Source organism: Artibeus jamaicensis, unplaced genomic scaffold, assembly GCF_021234435.1.
Source record: "Artibeus jamaicensis isolate MK-2021 breed Jamaican fruit bat unplaced genomic scaffold, CSHL_Jam_final contig_402, whole genome shotgun sequence".
Classification (NCBI taxonomy): domain Eukaryota; kingdom Metazoa; phylum Chordata; class Mammalia; order Chiroptera; family Phyllostomidae; genus Artibeus; species Artibeus jamaicensis.
The window spans coordinates 19,865,497-19,887,424 of NW_026521818.1; the positions used below are offsets into that span (position 1 = coordinate 19,865,497).

The 21,928-nt window shown below is 38.8% G+C and overlaps 1 protein-coding gene across 1 annotated transcript in view; it reads right to left on the reverse strand.

Moving 5' to 3' along the window:
* The window catches only part of FBN2 (fibrillin 2), a 264,006-nt gene that overhangs the window by 233,817 nt on the left and 8,261 nt on the right, over positions 1 to 21,928 (reverse strand). The window contains exons 4-5 of the mRNA XM_037138205.2: positions 20,664 to 20,759; positions 12,306 to 12,401 (exon numbers count right to left, since the gene is read on the reverse strand). Coding sequence (XP_036994100.2) covers positions 12,306 to 12,401; positions 20,664 to 20,759 — 192 coding nt within the window. The remainder of the gene's footprint in view (positions 1 to 12,305; positions 12,402 to 20,663; positions 20,760 to 21,928) is intronic.

Below are 21,928 nucleotides of genomic sequence, written 5' to 3' on the forward strand. Positions count from 1 at the left end.
GTCTGTATGTGACTGTCGCTTTGCATATTTTTTAAAAATATATTTTATTAATTATGCCATTACAGTTGTTCTATTTTCCCTTCATTCCCCTCCACCCTGCACAACCCCTCCCCCACCATTCCCCTCCTTTAGTTTATGACCACCTGTCTCAAGTTCTTTAGATTCTATATTTCCCATACTATTCTTGCCCTCCCCCTATTTTCTACCTACCATCTATGCTACATATTTTCTGTACCTTCTCCCCACTTCTCCTTCTCCCACTCCCCTGTTGCTAACCCTCCATGTGATCTTCATTTCTACAGTTCTGCTCCTGATCTAGCTGTCCTCCTAGTTTGCTTTTGTTTTAGGTGTGGTTCTTAGTAACTGTGAGTTTGCTGCCCTTTCACTGGTCATATTTTTTATCTTCTTTTTCTTAGGTAAGTCCCTTTAACATTTCATATAATAAGGGCTTGGTGATGATGAACTCCTTGAATTTGATCTTATCTGAGAAGCACTCTATCTGTCCTCTCATTCTAAATGAAAGTTTTGCTGGATAGATCAATCTTGGACGTAGGTCTTTGGATTTCATGACCTGGAATACTTCTTTCCAGCCCCTTCTTGCCTGGAAGGTCTCTTTTGAGAAATCTGCTGACAGTCTGATGGGGACTCCTTTGTAGGTGACAGTCCCCTATCTCTTGCTGCTTCTAGGATTCTCTCCTTCATTTTAATCTTGGCTAATGTAATGATGATGTGCCTTGGTGTGTTCCTTCTTGGGTCCAACTTCTTTGGGACTCTCAGAGCTTCCTGGATTTCCTGGAAGTCTATTTCCTTTGCCAGATTGGGGAAGTTCTCCTTTATTGTTTGTTCAAATAAGTTTTCCACTCACGGCTGTTCCTCTTCCCCTTCTGGTACCCCTATAATTTGGATGTTGGAACGTTTAAAGATGTCCTGGAGGTTCCTAAGCCTCTCCTCATTTTTTTGAATTCTTGTTTCTTCGTCCTTTTCTGTTTGGTCATTTTTTTCCTCCTTCTGGTCCACTCCTTTGATTTGAACCCCAGTTTCCTTTCCATCACTATTGGTTTCCTGTGTATTTCCATTCATTTCAATTAGTTTAGCCTTCATATGTTCCTCTATTTCTGACTAAAATCAACCAGTTCTATGAGGATCCTGATCACCAGTGTTTTGAACTGTGCATCTGAAAGTTTGGCTATTTCTTCATTGCTTAGATTTATCGGCTCTGGGGCTCTGAGTTGTTCTTGAGTCATGTTTTGATCTGTTTGTTCCTGCTATGTATGAAGAGCGGAGCCTTAATTGTTCACCAGAGCGGGGCAACCCAGGTCACTGGTTTGTGACGCTGTATGTGGGGGTGGGGTCCAAGAGGGACATTGGTGGTTCCCTCTGCCGCTTCCTGCCGCTGGGGCCTGCCTGGTCCATCTCACAGCTAGCTCCTTCACTAGTTTATCTGCGTGAGAATGTGTGACCGCGATCAGCCGTCAGTGGGTCTGCCCGCTTCTCTACACGTGTGATCTGCCCACTGCTGCTGGTGCACCTGGATAGCATGCCTAGGTCGGTCCAGTGGATCTTTCCTGCAGGACCCTGCTCTGCTGCTGGCTCTGCCCCTCTTACCGGTTTGGCTGAAGGGTTCATTGTTGTCAGACTTCCGTGTAGTTCAATTTTCTGTGGTTTGGCTGCGTTTTTGTTGCTACAACTTTGCTGTTTTTAAACTTCGTTGTGTGAGAAGGTGCAGTGCTTCCACCTATGCCTCCATCTTGGCGGAAGTCCCCCTCACTTTGCATATTCTTAATGCTGCTACTTTGTCTTTACTTTTTTCTGATTAGTGTGGATAAAGGCTTGCCAATTTTATTGTTCTTTTCAGTGAACCAGCTTTTGGTTTCAGTAATTTTTCTTAGTGTTTCTGGGTGCTACTTCATTTATTTTCACTCTAAATTTAAATATTTTCCTCTTCTTATGTTGGTGTAATTTGCCCTTCTTTTTCTAATTATTTAATGAATAGGTGAGATCACTGATTTGAGACCTCTTTTTTTTTACCTTGAGAGCTATGAATTTTCCTCTAAACACTCCTTTAGTAGCATCCCACAAATTTTAATACATTGTGCTTTCATTTTCATTCAGTTCAAAATGCTTTCTAATTTGTCTTTGTTTTCTTCATTAATCCTTAGGTATTAAAATGAGTTACATAGTTTCTGAATGTTTGGGTAATTTTTTTGAGATTTTTCTGATACTGATTTCTAAATTCATTCCATTATGGACTGAGATACACTTTAACTGGAATCCTTTTAAATTTACTGAAACTTGGTTTATGACTCAATATGATCTTCCTAAATGTTCCAAGTGCACTTGAAAAGAATATGCATTCTCTGCTGTTGTGTGCTGGAGTATTCTATAAATTTCAAACAGGTCAAAAAGACTGATGGAGTTGTCTGAATCTTCTGTATCCTTACTGACTTTCTATTACTTATCAAGTATTCAGCAAGGGGCACTGAAATCTCCAACTATAATTATGAGTTTGTTTATTCCTCCTTGTAGTTCTCTCACTTTTTACTTCATATATTTTGAAGGTATGTTATTGAGTATGCAAAGGTTTCAAATTTTCATATCCTTTTGATTAACTGATGTTTTTATCATTATGAAATGACCTTCTTTATTCCTAATACTAGTATTTTTTGCTCTGAAACTACTTGTCTGATACTAATCTAGCCACTCCAGCTTTCTTTTGACTAGTATTAGCCAGGTATTTCTTTTTCCACACTTTTAATCTATTAGTGTCTTTTATTCAAAATAGATTTCTTATGGGCAATATATAATTGGATATTGCTTTTTTTAATCCTAAAAATCTCTGCCTTTTAAATGTAGTGTTGCAATACATTAAATGAGTATTGGCATAGCTAGGTTTAACTCTACTATTAATACTTTTGTATCTACTTTTTAATTACCCATTCATTATTTGTTCCCCTTGTCTTCTTTTGCTGCTTTCTCTTGAATATTTTTTATTATTCTTACCACCTATACTTGGCCTTTTTGTTATAACTCTAAAATGTTTAGTATTTGCTTACATGTTTAGAGTACATATCTTCAACTTATCAAAGTCTATTTCAAGTAATATTACTACTTGAGAGAGTATATAAGAATCTACCAGACTTTGTGCTCTTGTTTTACCATATTTTAACACAACTACTATAAACTCCATAATTACTTTTTGTTTAAACAATCTATTGCTTAAAGGGATTTAAATAGTACAAAAAACTTATGCAGTTACCTTTATGATGTTCTTCATTCCTTTTGAATGGATTCATACTTGGACCTGATATTAATATGCTTCTGCCCAAAGAACTGCATCAACATTTCACTTAGTGCAGGCCTATGAGTAAGGACTTCTTTCATCTTTTATGCTTGAAAAAAGCTTTATTTTGCCTTTGTTTTTAAAAGACAGTGTTCTAAATATAAAATCCCAGGTGAATAATTTTTTAATTTTTTTTATTTCAGTTCTTTAAACATGCTGTTCCATTGTTTATTTTTTTCCCCTCACTGTTTCTGACAAGAAATTTGTCATCTTTATCTTTTTTTTCTCTGTATAAAACATCATTTTTTCTCTTGCTGCTTTTAAGATTTTCTCTGTATACCTAGTTTGGAGTAATTTAATTATAATGCTTCTTGATATAATTTATTTCATGTTTCTTTTCGTGGGGTTGGGGAGGTCACTGATCTTTCAGTTCTGTCAGTTCACAGCATCCATCAAACCTGAACATTTTTTGACCATTATTTCTTCAAATATATTTTTTCTGCCACCACTCCTTCGATAATCCAATCACATGTTGGTAGTAAACATAAAGTTACCATAAAGCTCAATGATATTTTCCTAATTTTTTAGCCTTTTTTTCTACATTTCATTTTGAATAATTTCTATTACTATATTTTCTGGCTCACTAATCTTTTCATCTACAACATCTAACCTGTTACTACTCCCATGGAGAATATTTTTCACCTCATATATTTTTTAAAGATTTTATTTATTTATTTTTAGAGAGAGAAGAAAGGAGGGAGAAATATCAGTGTGTGGTTGCCTCTCACATGGCCCCCACTGGGGACCTGGCCCACAACCTAGGCATGCACCCTGACTGGGAATCGAACCTAAGACACTTCGGTTCACAGCCTGCACTCAATCCACTGAGCTACACCAGCCAGGGCCTCACCTCAGATATTGTTTTTCTGAAAAGTTTTTCACCTTTAAAAATTCTATTTGGATTCCATGCCTCTATTTAACATTTTGAACCTTTCCTCTAGCTTTATAAACATATCAAATACACTTATAAAAGCTGTTTTATCCTGCTAGTCTGCTAATTCTAACATCTGTATAGGTTCTGGGTATATTTTGATTGACTGGCAATTCTTATTGTGATCATACTCTCCCACTTATTTGTAGAATATTATTTATCAATAATATTTGATTAGATGCAATTTATTGTGAATTTTACCTTATTGAGTGCTCGGCTTTTTTTATATTTTAAAAACTATTATTGAACTTTGTTCTTAAATAAATGATCCTTCTAGGTGTTGCTTTTAGGACGCATCTGCCAGGACCAGATAGTTAGACAGTGACTGACTACTGACAGCAGTAGTGGTGTTTACAGTAGAGACATGTCTAAACTGGATAAGCAGGATCAAAAAATTCAACTACATAACCCATAAAATAGTGATAATGATATACTATATTTTTCAATTGATCTGTACTATTACAAAAAGCCCACAAAACTAAACAGTGAAACTCAGCAAGTTCACAACTGATGCACCCTGACCTGAGACAGTCCCAACAACCTGGGAACACTGTCCTTCATCCATCAAGACAATTTTGTCTGAGAGAGCACATATCTTGACTTTATTTTTTCATAATTATAACATCATTTATTGAGCACTTACTCTGTGACAGACACTGGCTGGGCACTTTCATCTCTCATTTAATTCCTTTACCACGAATGTGAAACCTCTCTTAAGGTATGCTATTTATTCTGGATACTTCCACTCTCGATAGGAACAGCTTTAAACTTTATTAGTATGTCTTTTTAAAAAAGGTTTTATTTATTTATTTTTAGAGAGGGGAAGGGAAGGAGATAGAGAGGGAGAGAAGCATCAATGTGTGGTGGCCTCCAGCATGCACCCCACTGGGGACCTGGCCCACAACCCAGGCATGTGCCCTGACTAGGAATCGAACCAGTGACCCTTTGGTTCACAGGCCCATGCTAAATCCACTGAGCCACACCAGCCAGAGCAGTATGTCTTAAAATAGCTGAAAATATTCTTTTATTCCCCACTCACCACATCTGTCTTTTTGATAACCAAGGAGTCCAGTTAAAACAGGCAAGCATCAACACTTATCATTTACTGAGTGCCAGGTATTACGCTACATCATTTAAGGCTCACAAAAGTAATTCTAGATGGACACAGTAGACATGTATTACATATGCAGAAACAGGGATCAGAGAAGACAATCACATTTCTAAGCTCACACAGGTCTTAACATTCAGTTTTGATTCAGATTACACCCTGTGTTTCTAAACACAACGAAGATCACTTAGTGGATGCCCATCATGTCCCAGGCACTCTGCCTATATGTAACCAAAGCTTAACACGTTACTGCTTTTCATCTTCCCAACAAATCCACTGGGTAATTATAGGTCCACAATCCTTTATCTGAAACCCTTGGAGACAAATGTTACTTAGGAACTTGTACTATTTGGGAGTTTTGAAATACGCAGTGTGTATTACATAAATCCCATACCCCCACACGGGCACATTTTGTTATTAATTCCTTTTGGCTACATCCTATGTAACATTTCATTGGTGTGTGTGTGTGTGTGTGTGTGTGTGTGTATGTGTGTGTGTGTTGTAGCTTTGCCCAATTTCCACACATTTAATGTTCTCTGACCTGATGCTGAAAGTGGAAAAAAGGAAAATATTTATGGAGCTACATAAATATATTTCAATATTCTAATTTTGTGTTGTAGGTTCCCCTGCCTCTAGGTAGATAAACCAAAAACAAAGAAATGTGTAAAGAAAAGCACTTAGAGCAGGAATAAATGAAAATACCGCTTTAATTTAAAGCAGTCGTATAAATAAAGCATCAGGGTCTAACGGTATGTGAGCATATTTGGTTTCACTGCACAGATCTAAGCAGCAGAGGCTGAAATCAAAGAATGTGAAAGAAAAACCTTCACCTCTCCCAAATATCAGTGAATGAGTGCATTTTTTCCCAAACTTAGGTGCTTTTCCTTACACAAACATCTCTGCTCCTCATCTGAGCACTTCATCTCCCTCTTCTATCATGCTCCATTTTCTTCTTCCCATCTCCTCCTTCCAGCTCCTACTGTCTGCTTTTTTCCTCTCATTTTCTTTCCCTTGTGCTCTTAATGGCATTCAAGATAAGGATGTCATCTGAGCTAGTGCCAAAAGTTAAGTTCTCAGAGATCTTTTGGTATTTCTCTGATGCCCATTTAAGGCTAAGTTTAGCTTAGAGCGAGCAAGGTTATAAAATGCTCCCAACCGCCTCACGGGTGCAGGACTGAACTGTGTGTGCGCACACACAGGCGCATGTGAGTCTGACATTGCAGTTGGCAACATTCTCTCTACTCCCTGTAATTTCATTCTCACTGATCTTCAAAGCACACACACAAAAAAAAAAAAACAAAGAAGGGAGACATCTTATTTCTGTAAAACAAGTATCAGTTCAGTGACTGTGGTAATTGGTAATTAATTATGGAGTTTAAATGATGTTATTTAGCATAAGATTCAATCATGATATATCTTAAAATATCAATATAGGAATTAATGCAATACCGTTTTTCCTATTAGAATGCGTTGTTTTTTCCCCGCTGAGAGGAACTTCAGAAAGACGTTTCTAGCTTTGTCTTAATCAGGGAGCATTTCTGAGCTCTCATAAGAATTTGTTCCTACTCCTATTACAGTATTTTCTGTGTCATATCACATTTTCATGTTTAAAGTACATGACTGGTTCTGTTCTTTAAAGAGGTAATTTACTTCTCAACGGTGAGCATACATTATTTGTCTTTTAACTTCAGTTCCAAGTACTTAGCCTAATGCTTACGAAGCACTCAACTGGTATTTGATAAACGTTTGTAAATAAAGTTACTTTGGTTACTCCGCTGATGGTCTAACTTATTCAAAAGTTAAAGAAAAGTAAAATCCCAAAAGCATTAAGAAAAAAAACTATAGATTTTTGTAAGATTTGTGGATGGGAAAAGACTTTTTGAACACAACACCATAGGAATAAAAAATAAGGAGCTTTTCAGAGGAAAATGAACATAACAAAAGCTTTAAATTTTTACAAACTCAACAACTCAGCAGTGAGATTTCTAATATATATCCTAAGAATAAAATCAAGGATATAGATATATCTACATAAATTTTTACCACAGGATTGCTACAATACAAACAAAGCAAGAAAAGAAAAAGAAAACCTGGGACTATAATTATGGCACGCTGCCCTACCACCATACTAGAGTTTAAGATCTTCAGGAAGATTGTTTGACAGCCTCCTCCTGTCTTTATCCTCTCAATGCTACTGTAAGTTTGACCTGGACAAAGTTTATTCATCTGTAAGATAAAAAAAATAACCTTGCCCTGGCTGGTGTGGCTCAGTGGATTGAGTGCTGGCCTGTGAACCAAAAGGTCACTAGTTCCAATTCCTAGTCAGGGCATATGCCTGGGTTGTGGGCCACGTCCCCACTTGGGGGCGCGTGAGAGGCCATGGATCTATGTATCTCTCACACATTGATGTTTCTCTCCCTTTCTCCTTCCCTTCCCCTCTCTCTAAAAACAATAAAATCTTCTAAAAAAAAGATAAAATAACCTTACAAATATTACAGTCGTACAGAATGTAGAGGCCTAGCCATCAGTGAAACTTTTACAATCTCTAACAAAATATAATGTATTTCATAAAAGAAAAAGAAAAGCAGGATAGAAGCACATTTCGTGTTCCTGGAGATTCCAACAAGAACGGAAAGATCCCATTCTTTGTAAACACTACGTGTGCCATAGAAAAGAGTACTCGAAATCCATTCTCCAAAATGTTAAAAGTAACTCATTCTGAATGGAGAAACTATAAATAATTACATTTTGTTTTGTCCTGTCTTATTTTTATCTTACAATAAATATGTGTTGCTTTAGGTAAAACATTATTAATGAAAGGAATTTCTTCTAAAGAGCACTGCTTATACATTTCCTGGAAGTATGAAATTTATGAGTTTAGAAGTCTGCTAAGTACAGCATGTTCTGTCTCCAGACTCCCCTGTATTCCTGGTCGTGCTATCAACTTGCTATGTCACTTGAATATTCATAGGCTGAACAAATCCACCCTGCATACTATATAATAAGTTGCAAGACCCGAGAATTAATGTTGATTAGTAAGTATATCAATTATTTCTGAACAAACTCAGATCTGGTGTACATAATTCCCAGAATTCAGAAAAATCCTGCTTTGCCTGTCTTCACTCTTGTTCATGGAGAATATGCCTAAGGTCTGACTGAGTAGGGTAACTAACTGTCACAGTTACTTTACCTCCTGAAATGTGGGTGGGTGAACAAAAATGTACAGGGTAATTCAAGAGTTTCTAATTAGACTTCACATTCCAACAATGCAGACCTGAGTGGTAAATTGTGGTTGACTCCCAGCGCTGGGGCATCACTATCATCACATTGCCTCTGACCTAGGCAATAAGGGAGGTACACCTGTTAAATTCACAGCTTAGGCAGGTGCATGATAACGCAGAATGTGAACGCTCAAGATTGACCATGAAACACTGTCTCTTGATGGAGTGAGGCGGCACTCGAGCAGGGGCTGAGTGACTCCTTCTTAGCATGCTTTTTTGTCCCTGAGTTCACGCATTAGATGCCACAAGGGGATGGTTTTGTGAAAGTAACCCTGAAGTGAAATCTTTCCATTCTTCATTTTACATAAAGGCTCGAAAGTTTAGATTTTATAAACTAACATTTGCAACTTGATCTCACTTTTTTCCAATGTAGATCCAGTTTTTAAAGTAGGATTTTTCTTGAAAATGTCAAAAAAAAGTAAATCTCTCATCCTCCTTTTTAAGGTACATTTTAAAGGAAAATTTACTAGGCATAAGGGTATTTGAAATTTTACCTTATACACCTTTTAAAGGAAGTCATACTTAAATGATAAAAATAATTTGTAGTAGTAATTCTTACATTTTAAAAGGGTCTAGAATATATTCTTAAGAGCTGATCCTTATGCAAAGTTCAAAGAAGGTTCAATTAAAAACTAAAATTTCAACAATCACTTATGTCAAAGAAACTGGAACAGGGACTTTGGGCACATTTATGCTCAAGTAATCATCGTATGTTGTCCGGAAATCTCTTATGTAAGTAAATTCCTTTCTTGCCTGCCCACCCCATCCAAGTTTCTACTGATAAACAGTAAGGTACACTTCACGTGTTAGGGGGGAAAAAAACACAACGTTTTTGTATATAATGCTGATTCTATTTCTATGTATTCTCAGGTGCATATTAAGTGCAATGTTTATCCTTTTTCAAATGCCATCTGTTTGAAAAAGAAACAAAAGGACTTGAGTGCCTTCATGTGCCTTGGACACAGCTGGACTGCCAGCATTTTATAATCAGCATGTGGCCACAAAAACCCTTTATTGTTAATACTAAGTATGAAAGGTCATTATACATATCAGCAAGAGTGAGAAGAGAATTCCAAAAGGTTCAGCTTACCCGGCACCAAGCCTCAAGTTAAATACTGTAATCATGCCAGCCACTAGTCACCATCAGTCTCTGTCTCCAGCCCGGAAACCAGTCTCCCAGCAGCCCAGATAGCGGGAAAAGCAGCCATGTTTTATCATGCAACTGATCCCCAGAGGCCGATTTAAAGGAAAATTATGTGTATTCTACATTAAGAGGGAAAAAATCCCTAATTCTACAAAAGTACTTTTTTAAGAAAACAAAGAATACATATTTTGAAATTCTGTAATTGAAACACACCACATGAACTTTAAAGGTTAACAGGACACACGAACTTAGTCATTAACTGCAACATAAATAAGTTTTTTTGTATTTATGCAGACAATGTTTCTTAAGAAAAATCCAGTTGAAAATCTTTCCAAAGTGTTTAAGTTCATGATTTCAATCTACTAGTGGGAATTAACTAACTCCTTTGCAAAAAAAAAAAATGAAGTTTTAGAACTTGCATCTGAAGGGCAGAAATTTGAAATTTTTAAGAAATAAGCGTACATTTTAAAAACTACCCTTCAGGCCAATTTGTTAACTAATTAATTGTGTCATTTCTTCTGGAAATATGCTACTGTACATGTAAAATACATGCCGGTCTCTATTGGCCTCTCACACCGTCAGTAAAGACCAACAAATTCCAGCGAGTGCGTAACTGCTGGACGATGGTGTGATGCCCGGGAGCCTCTGAGTCGAAACTACCCCGTTCCTTTGCCAATCGAGCTTGAAATCTGCTTCAGGATGACACAGCTGCAAAGCTTACACGACTTCCAGAAAAAAACGAACCACATCTCCACCAATTATAATCATGTTTGAAAATTCAAATTTAACTATTTTCCATTCTATGGCATTAAAATAAACTTAATGTCAACTAGGAAATTTGTGTTATAGCATTCTTAACAACTTATCTTCTTGTGCTAACATTTCGTAATTAATTTTTCTCCCCCAATAAAAGCATCTGGTAAAGACATTTAAATTTATCCAAAGTGTAACTATAAACTCTGTCATGTGTGGAATGTAGTTCAGCCTCAAGAAATCTCAGTTACCTTAGGAGTAATGTAAATATAATATAAACATGGATGTTAAAGGCTGCATACATCTTACTTTTCTTTCACCATCTACTTCTAATTTCTCAGTTTCTCCTCAAGATTTAACCTGAACACCAAGATGAAATTTTTGTCAGAGTAATGAGTTTAATTTTTTAAATATAAGGTTTCTTTGCAACTCAAAGCCTTTACACACACACATATATAAACGTCACCACTACTTATCATAATACTTCAATGATATAGCTCTGTATACTCTAAAGTTCTGTAACAAAGAAGGCACTATACAATTTTGGATACTATGACAAGCCCTGGAAAAATAAATTGAGGATGTATGTAATTATAAATGATTATGTAATATTGCTTTTAATTTAATCTTACTTTTACTCATATGGTTCAGTACTAAATAGTTATTTATCACATTTTATAAAGCTTTACTTCTTCGATATACCATTGGCACCCATTTGCTACTATGACAGTATCAGTAGTTTACTTCTAAGTGTATCAGTGCAGGGACTGTCAATCTACAGTAGGTCATGAGTTTAACTGCTAATTCAAATTGTGGTAAATGCTTTCACATTGGCTTCGCAAACCATCTATAAGCATAAAGTGGACAATGCCGGCTGCCTGGCCAGCACCCATTCCCCCACTCCTTTTCTTCTTCCCAACGCAACCTCTGCTGGGTTCAGATACCAAACTCTCCCCTTCACGTGACTTTGGGAAAGATCACGAATAAGCTGCCCCGAGGACAGGTCTAAGTGTACATCAAACATAGTACTCATGCCATCCACTTGGCAATGGACTGGTTCAAAAACAAAAGCTTAAGCCAATCGGCACATAGAACTATTATTGGCCGTGATTAAAGGAGAAATTTTCTCTCTCTAGATGTGCACGAGGAAGTGTGTTGCCGCGGCTACTGATGGCATTCATTTTACAACCACAGAGAACTTCCGGGTGGGGAAAGTGATGCAGCAGAGGACACGGCAGAGGGAAGCACAGGAGCAGTGACAACTTTGATCACATCCTACCTGAAGGCCACTAGCTCTGGACTTTTTGTTATACATTGTAATACATTTCCTTATTGGTGAAGGCAATGTATACCATTTTTGTTGCCTTTATAGCCAAGAACACTTTCACGTTATTTGCTTAATAGAGGCATAACTCCCAACAATGACTTCCAATTTGAATTAAGCACATCATTACAATATGCCATCAGTCAGTCATTCAAAATTACCCTGGATGCGTAGCCTCAGATTTGGCCTCTTGTACTAAGGTCACTCTGGTGGGGAAAACTGAAATACTTGTATCAGCTATAGAAGCATCAGCTATAGCTATCAGCTATATTTCAAAGTCTTAACCATTCAACTTACAGACATCACTAAAGAGGAATGAAAATATTACTTCATTTGAACAATTCTAATGGGATAACAAGAAATTATACATTTTTACAATTACAACAGACTTCTCCAAATGGAATTCTCATTTCTCTTTTCTTACCTCTTTCACACTGTGGACCGGTGAATCCGTAAACACAAGCACAGCGGTTGGGTCCAATACAACGTCCACCATTCTGACATCCGTTTTCACAGACGGCTGCACACAAACACAGCAAGGAGCTCACTAGAGAGTACGGTAAACCCCCCAGTACAACACTGTAGTGTGGAGATGCAGCCAATAACGGATCTCACCTCTATAACGCAAGCTACTGTTCACATTATGCATTTACAAAAATATTTAAGTGTATAGGGAGACAAAGGCCTACACAGTTCATGTAAACCACATTGTTAAGCAACCATCCGGTAAAAGCTGTTTTGTTTTTAAATCATAATCACAAGGACTGGCTGTCTCTAATGTTCAGATAGTCGGAAAATAACCATTCAATACTCTACTCCAGTTCTACTAACTTTACAGTCTCTCTCCTACAAGTAAGGATATGAGTGAAAATGGGGAAATCTAGGGCAAAGGAGGCAGACTCTACGCGGAAAGAGGGAGAAAGGAAGGAGGAAAACATGTGATATGGGAAAACAAGGAACATATGGCAACAAAGCAGAGAAGCCAAAGTCAGAAAAGAAGAAAGCAACAAAGGAGCGAGGAGTGAAATAAGGAAAGGGTAAAACTAATATAAAAAATGGGGGGAAATATCATCAATTCAGCAATAAAATCCAGAGAAATAACTAATGTGTAGAGAGCTGTAATGTGTAGAGGTCGTAGAGAAAAGGGGAAAACCTCAGTGTGTCAGTACAATAAGTTCTTTCATAGAAAATTAACCCACAGTTCAAAATTTTTACGTGATGATGACAAACACATGCAGACACACTCTCTCACTTCATCCCGGGGATGGGGAGACCAGGGTTCCGTGGCTCAGATGGAGCCAGGGCACCAGAACGGAACCTCAGCTGCCCTCTTCGTCCACTGCGCCACCCTCGTGGGACTCAGCGCAGCAGCCAAGACCCCTGACAAGAAGTCTCCTGAAAGATCACTTTTTAGATTCCTTGAAAAATAGGTATTCCTGGGAACCATACTGCCAACAGCTGAATTCAAGAATCATGTCTTCTTCGTAGAAAATACCGAGACTAAGAGCATGTGTCTCAATCCACCCACCGTGTTGAACAGAAACACTGTGCTCACAGATGAAGAAGACACTCTATGACCTGAGCCCCAAAACAGGGGTGAAGAGTTTCAAGGGAAGTAAAGGAGCCAAGCACAGTTATATGTACTTCAAGTGAGCTAAGTATAAAAAGTGGGAAGCTCAATAAATAAACTGACATTTACAGATGCAGTAATGCTATTTCCTTACCAGAAATATTGAACTGGATTACTTGTCACCCTCCAGACGCCCACCCTGGCTTCTGTTCTGCTGACAGCAGCAGGAACAAAGCGTACTTTGACATGAAAGGCATCTTCGTCTCAAAGCACCACCATGCCAATGGTCTTAACATTCTTTGTGTGCATCAGGCTTTGCTCAAAGGCAGGATTCTATGTATGTTTGCGCAAGTACATCTCCCTAAGAACCACACCTTTCCTCTTCTCCATTTGTCCCAAGGAGCAATGACAAATAATGACTGCCTTGAAATATGGGTAAGAGCAGTAAATGAAGTGAATAAATATAGAGGATAAAAGAAAGGAAATAAAGGTCATGAGAAAGGTGGAGGTGAACAGGAATGCTGGAAGAAAGCAAAAACCTGAAACAGAACCCTCAATAGTAATTCCACAGAAACAATTGCCAAGATTCAAAGATTTCCATCACTAGAAAGATATACTGCAGCCCTGGCTGGAGTGACTCAGAGGATTAAGTGCTGACCTGAGTACCAAAAGGTCACTGGCTCGATTCCCAGTCAGGGCACAGGCCTTGGGTTGTGGGCCAGCACCCTGGTTGGGGGCACGTGAGAGGCAACCAGTCAATGTATCTTTCACACATTGTTACTTCTCTCTCTCTCTCTCTCTCTTTCTCCTTCCCCAGCTCTCTAAAACTAAATAAATCAATAAAATCTTAAAAAAGATACAGTGCAAAAATGTACCAGTTGTCTACTGTAACTAATGATAATGCGAGTTTTCTTTAAATACTGTCAAACTGTAAGAAATGCAAATGGAAGCCACTTTCCCAGATATGTTCTTTCCTTAGACATATGCTAGCCTTTAAGAAGGCATGAATAGGAAAAAGCACTCATGACCGACACTCGGGATCTATCTCCGGGTAAGTGGAGAAGGGGTTTGCTTCTCTCAGGGTCTTCCAAACAGAGCTTCCAAATGCCAGGGGGGAGAACAGGACTGGATGCACAAGCTTTGAGCTGTCCCTGGAAAGAGCTCATCCAGTCGAGATCAACTCTAGTTTACTTTAAACTAACAATGCCTCTCTGCTCATTCAATTTTTTTTTTGGCTTGGAAATGCAGTTATTGTTCAAAAAAATTTATGCTAACATACAACATGGTTTTACTTTATTTTGCTATTTTAAATGACTTCAACATTTTTTAAATTTCTCAATTTTAATTTTTAATATGATAAAAATTGGTTTTATTACCCATTTAATCAAAAGGTTTTCAGGAACCTCAATAATTTTTTTTAATGTGAAAGGGCACTGTGAAAAACGAGTAAAGAGACCCACTGACACAGCCACTTGCTTACATCCCAGCTCTCACACGGGACTGCGTTCTTGCAGGACAGGGACCACGGCGTGTCTGCCTTTGTAATCCTGCCACCCACTGCCGTGTCTGATGTGCCGCAGATACTCAAAAGAAAAATCCTGCAATATATCAAAATTTTGCAGCCTTTTCTGCACTGTTTTGGGAAGCAGAACAGTTCAGTGAACGGGTCAGGAGTCCCGCTGCCCCCAGTATATCCTAATCACATCTTTCTAATTCCCAGCCCATAAACAGTGCTATCAGTCCCTACAACACAGGAGTATGAGGATCAAAAAAAATGGTGAATAAGACAAAATGCACAGTGGCTGCACATTAAAGGTGTCCTAGGAACCTTCATTCCCTTTCTCTTTTATGCTACAGAGGATTTGTATGAAAACAACTTGCTCTACTACATCTAAAGTTTACAGCAAAGAGCAACAGCAAAAAAAAAAAAAAAGGGAAGCAGGCAATATGTATAAAATTGGAACAACAAAAAAAGAGGTAATTTTCCCTCTTTTGAACCAGTTACAATAAAAGTTATTTTATAAAATATTTTTAACAAAACATGACAGAAACAGAAATTTACACTCAACTGGAGTTGGAAAAAAACTTGAATATACCTAAATTTCCATCATAGAAAGAATGCCGACCTCCCAAGATGAAAAACAAAATGCTCACACCTGGTATGAGACAGAGCAAAGGACAGGAGAGAAAAAGACACACTACGGATGGAAATATGATGCTGGTTTCTTAACTGCTTGCCACGATACAGGGAGAGGGAAAAGCACACTGTTTCACCCTGGTCAGCCTGTGCAATAGAACACTGACCATATATTGTAGAAGTCTGAATATTCCATTTGGTACATATTTACTGAGCACCTACTTTGTACAAAGTAATATGACAAGTATTATGCTTTTATCAGACAGACTCCTACACCGATAACATAGGTACAGACTCTTGGATATATTATGGTTGTTACTTTTACAGAAACATATCAGATCAAAACAGAAAAGTAAACCAGGTTGAGAGGTTAAAAAGATGAAAGCAACAAAAGCTTATTGTTTTGACATGTCAGGAGAACATGCGTCTTCACTATAGGCTCTATGATAACAGCTTTCCTTGTCTCCCAGGACGCCGCCCTCCCTGTGTTCCTCCTACTGCCCTGTCTACTCTTTCTCACTCTTCTCTGCTGGTTTCTCTTCCCCTTCTCCATCTCAAAATGTTGGGCTGAATCAACGCTCTAGTTTCAACCCACTTCTCCATCTACACCAACTTCCTAGTGACCTTCATCTAGGTCTATCATTAAAAGATTATCTATGTAAAAGTATCTATCTACTTTGATCCGTATGCTCCCGAATTCACACCTCTATCTCCTACCTCTCTGCTAAGATCTGAGTTCATGGATCTTTCCCCTTGGGAGGTCTAACAGACTTCTTAAACTATCATATCCAAAGCAGAACTCTTGATGTCCTGTGTCCTCAGCTCCACCTGACGGACCACCAGGCCGACCCACTCCCTGCTTGGTCTTCCCCGTATCAGGAACCGACATCACCATTCAGCCCAGAGTGCCACCAAAATCCTCTAGTTGTCACTCTGGATCTTGGCTTTTTCTTTTTCCCTTCCCCACCACATCCAGGCCACCATCAGCACCCACTTTCTTCCAGATTCTGCATCCCACATGCAACCTGAATCCAAGCACCTATCACATCCTCAACTGCCACAGCGCCATTCACAGTCACTACTCCAGTGGCCCCCTAACTGGCCCTTTCATTTTTTCTTACCCTTTTAATATCCTAGTCTCAACATGGCAGATAGAATGACTTTTTTAAATGTCAGATCACCTCACTCCATTGCTCAAAATGCTCCAATTGCTTCCCCTCATACTGAGGGTATAGTCCAAATTCCTTTCCTTAGTCTATAAGGCCTTACACCTGTCTCTGAACTCACCCCCCACCAGTATCTCCTTTCCTCTAGCCACATGAGTCATCGTTTCTGAGATACCTGAGGTCCGTTCCCACCACAGGTCCTTTGAATTTGCTTTTTCCTCTTCCTAGAAACCTCTTCCTGTAGACTGAAAAGCACAGACTCAGGTCTGTGTTCAGAGTCATCTCAGAGATCGCCAATGCAAAATAGCAGAGAACGGCTTAATCTGACCCACACTCTCTCCCCCTTACTCTGGTTTACTTTTCTAGGACTTCTCATCAACTAATTTGTTTTAGGCATTTACCTTTTCACCTACTTGTTAATTGTCTTCCTCACCAGAACACAAGCTCTGTGAGGTCAGGGCATCACCTTGTTTGCTCAGTGCTATGCTCCCAGCACCTTACAGTGTGGGGCGCCCAGTAGCTACTCCACACTCATAGCTGAATGGGATGAAAACAATGCTTTCTAAAGCATGCTTTGTACACTCCTGGGACCGGAGCTAAGCAATTCAAATGTTTTTTTATAATTCTCATTTTTTCAAACCTATTTCCAGAATTTTTCTGGATTCACAAGTTGAAAATTGCTAACATCTGCTTCTTTACTGTCAGGGGAGTAGTGCCATCTATATATACACAACATCAAAAGTATCTTCCTCAAACCATTTCTCGAGCGGATGTGTACCAGTTATCTCTGTTAGTTACCTGTTCTGCTCATACCATGTGCTTTATCAGCCCTGAGATAAGCATTGGACAAGGACGGTAATATATCTAGAGAGCAAGTTTGCAGGTGCAGGCTGCTCTTCTGACCCCGTGCTTTTTTTCACTTTCCCCTGATTGGAAAGTGCAGAAACATCAGTATGGTTTGACACGGGGCAGAAGAACATAAATGCACCCCTTCCGGGAAGGGAAGCTACTTGTCATCCCCTTGCTTCCCATTTCTGTGTGAAGAGCAGGGAAGGGTCACCCCTACCAGAGCTCTTTCTCCAGGACCTTTGGGAAAATACAGACATACACCCTGGACAGGTACAGCAGCTGAATTCGGGCTGACCATGCCTCCTTTCAAGATCGATGTGAGTGAGCAAATATTCTGAAAGATGACTTTCAGAAGCAAGGTTCTCTCCCCTTTAACTTCGAGGTAATTATGACTTTTCTCCTACAGAACAAAAAGCTGCATTTCAATAAGGATAATTGTGTCTGTTCTCTGGCTACTGAACTCTGTAAACAACATGATCAGATCTCCTGATGCTTTTGTGGGTATAAAGGTATAAATCTGCCTGCTTGTGAATGCCATGTTCATAACAGACTTTTCCCTTTTTTATGATTATAAACTAGAGTCCACTGTCTAAAATTCAGAGAAACCTTAACGTGTGAAAAATACAGAAAAGAAATATCCATGAAAAACGAAACCTCGCTAGAATCCCTGTTCCTCTGTTGTCCAGCTCTTCCCCGCCCTCACCTGGAGGGCCGCACACGCTGACCCACAGCCCAGACCGGCAGGCGGCCTGTTCTCACGCTGCCGTGGGCTGTGGCAGTGGGATTCCACAGTGGTGAGTGGTTGGAAAAAACAAAAGAATAGTTCTGTGACAGTGGAAGTTAGGTGGGATTCACATTTCTGTGTGCATAAACAGAGTTTTGCAGACACACAGCCAAGCCCCCTCATTTACATGTTGTCTGCGATCACTTTTGCGCTACAATGATCGCTTTTGCACTACAATGGCAGAGTGTGGTATTTGGTCCTGAGACCATAAAGTCTAAAATATTTACCATCTAGCTTTTATAGGAAAAGCTGGCCTAATGCTGTCCTTAACAGGATATTCTTCTTTAAACTGATTCCCTATTTATTTAAAGTTATTTTAGAAGAAAAATGTATAGCGCTTATAAATGGAAAGCTATCCTTACCCTAACCAGAAGACAATCTTAAAAAATAGCTTTAACAACCACAAGGAGATGCCACTGCGTATCTGTCTATTCGGACACACATCATCCAAAAGACATACAGAAATAACAAGTGTTGGTGAGGATGTGGAGAAACTGGAGCCCTGTGCACTTCTGGTGGGAATGTAAAACGGTGCAGCCACCACGGAAACAGTATCGCAGCCCTGGCCAGGTAGTTCGATATGTTAGGGTGTCATCCCAATACATCACGATTGCAGGTTCAATCCCAGGTCAGGGCACATACAGAATCAACCGACGAATGCGTAAGCAAGTGGAACAATAAATAATCAATGTTTCTCTCTCTCTCTCTCTTTCCCTTTCTCTCTCCAAAATAGATAAATAAATAATTAGTTCTTATAAAAAAAAGAGTATTATAGCTCCTTAAAAAATTAAAAATAGAACTACTACATGATCCAGCAATTCCACTTATGGGTATGTTCACAGCAGCATTATTCACAATGGTCAAAGGTGGAAGTACCTCACACAACCATCAATGCACAAATAAACAAAATATCATATATCCATAAAGTGGAATATTATAAAGGAAAGAAACTTCTCATACCTGCTATAACATAGATGAACCATAAACAAAATTATACTAAGTAAAATAAGCCAGTCACAACATAACAAATAAGGCGCAATTACAGTTACATGAGGTACCTACAGAAGTGAAGTTCACAGAGACAGAAAGGAGAATGGTGGCTGCTAGGAGCCCGGTGAGGGAATGGGAAGTTAGAGTTTGGTGGGTGCACAGTTTTGGTTCTGCACCATGAAAGGAGTTCTGCAGGCGGCCGGCAGTGGTGGCTGCAAGATGGGATGTGCTGAATGCCGCAGAACTATACACTTAACAATGGTTAACATGGGAAAGTAAGTTATACGCATTTTACTACAATGTTTTAAAATTTAAACTGCAGAAAAATAAAATAAGTTTAATTTATAAAGAAGCTAGATATTCTTGCTACCTAAGACTCACTTTTTCTGTTAAAAATGTAGATGAGCAATTCTTAGGGAGGCCTTAAAGGTTAGCAGCAAAACTGGACTCTGCATCTGATGAAATGCAAATTAAGTAAAAAGGGACTTTCTCACAATTTATGATTCAACTTTCTTTAATTTAGTCATGTCCTTCCACCCATGCATACTTAAAAACATGGGTTCCCAGCAGAGCCCACACTTTGGAAAACACTACCCTAAAATATTCCCCTGTGATGTGTCACAATCCAGGAGCTACAGACCTTCCATCCTTGGAAGGAATAACAAAATGTTATTTCTTGATTGGTACAGGATATTCTCCAGTGACTGGAGATAAGAGCTTTGTTAAAATAAAGCTCCCTCTTTTACACCAAAACCTGATTTCTAAAACATCACTTCACAGCCTTGTACTACAGCATTAAGCAATTAAACATATTTGAGCAAAGGACAGTTTATAAGATTGGCTCTCCAAGGGTTAATTTTGGGATATCCTAAAAAATCATGTATACATATGCATATATATACATATATACATGTATATATATATAGAGAGAGAGATATCAAAGCAAAGCACACTTTATGATTTTTTCCAGAAAGGTATACCTGTTTTATAGAGATAGATAAAAGAAAAACAAGAAATTTAAATGTTCCTGGTGATATGTGTCAAATTTGATAAAGCACTAGTGATGTTCGACAACATCAATATTACTGAACACAAAAATTTTTTTTAAGTTAGAAGAAATCTTACAGATAAAAATTCGAAATTCAAATATAAGGTATGGCTTACTGAATAAAATTACTCTTTTAAAGGATTATAGGCTTCACAAGACCTTAAATTATGACTTACTATGAAATACCCACTAAATCTAGTTATTTCTCACAAATCAAGTCTATTCCAATGTTCCTTACGTTGTCCGCAGTAAGTTCCAATATACCCCTTCTGGCACTGGCAGTGGTCATCCGCACAGGTCCCGCCATTCATGCACCTCACGCTGCACTGCTGAACTGCAAAGAGCAACAAAAAACACAAAAATATCGGTGGTCAAAATTACAGTACTTGTGAGAGTTACAAAACTATACTAAATATCCAATTCAATGAAAATACAGTCCACAGAAGTTAATGTTACAACCCTTACATATCTGCATTTATTTGTTGTAAGTGCACACATAAGCATATCTGTTACAACATGTTATTAAGTTTGTGTTTAAGATTAACACAAATTTAAGATTCCCTTCCAGTGTTAAAGGGAATAAATATAAGGTAACTAGTAACATAGTTTCTGAGATGGAGGAAACAGTGTATCTGTTCAGCACCCAGGGCCTGAGTACCAGCCCCCTTGGCTCAGTGCCCTGCTGTCATGATGGACTGGGTACCCACTCTCAGGGAGCTGACATTCCACAGGGAGACAGATGGGAAACAAGTAAAGGAATACCGTGCTGTCACTGTAGATTGTGATAAGTTCTCCGAAGGGAACTGTGTTATGACAGAGGGTAGAACTGTGCTGTAAGGAAGGATAGCTTGGAGCCAAGAAGGAATCTAGACACTGCAGCCAGATGATACCACTCTGATGTGACATGAACTGAGTTCTGAAGGACTACAGTGAGCCACACATGAGACGTACCAAGGAGGAAGCTCACAGGGAGAGGACTTGCCAAACCAAAAGACACAGGAATGATAAAGAGTTTCCTCTGAAGAACTGAAAGATTCACATGGTTATAAACCTTAGCAAAGCAGGCAGAGGCCAGCTAGATAATGAAAGGCCTCCTCTGCCATGGAAGGGTTTGCATTACCCCAAATGCAACTGGGAGTCACTGAAAGGATGTACATAAGACAGTGAAGTGATATGATTTATATTTTTAAAAGCTCACTCTAGCTGCTTTACAGAGAATGAATTTAACAAGGGCAACATCAGAGCTAGAAAACCCATCAGGAGGTTATTGCAATAGGCCAGGTGAGAGGTGACGGTGGCTTGAACCACTCAGCAGCAGTGGTCATGGAAAGAAAATGGATCTGAGATACACTTTCCAAAAGAACCAGCAGATCTTCTTAAAAAGAGTTGATGTGAGAAAAAGAGAAGCAGTTTCTTAAGTACTAGGTGGGTGGCAGTGCCATTTGCCACAGCAAGAGAAACTGTGGAAGAAGCAGACTGTGGTCAGCAATGAATCAAGAATTT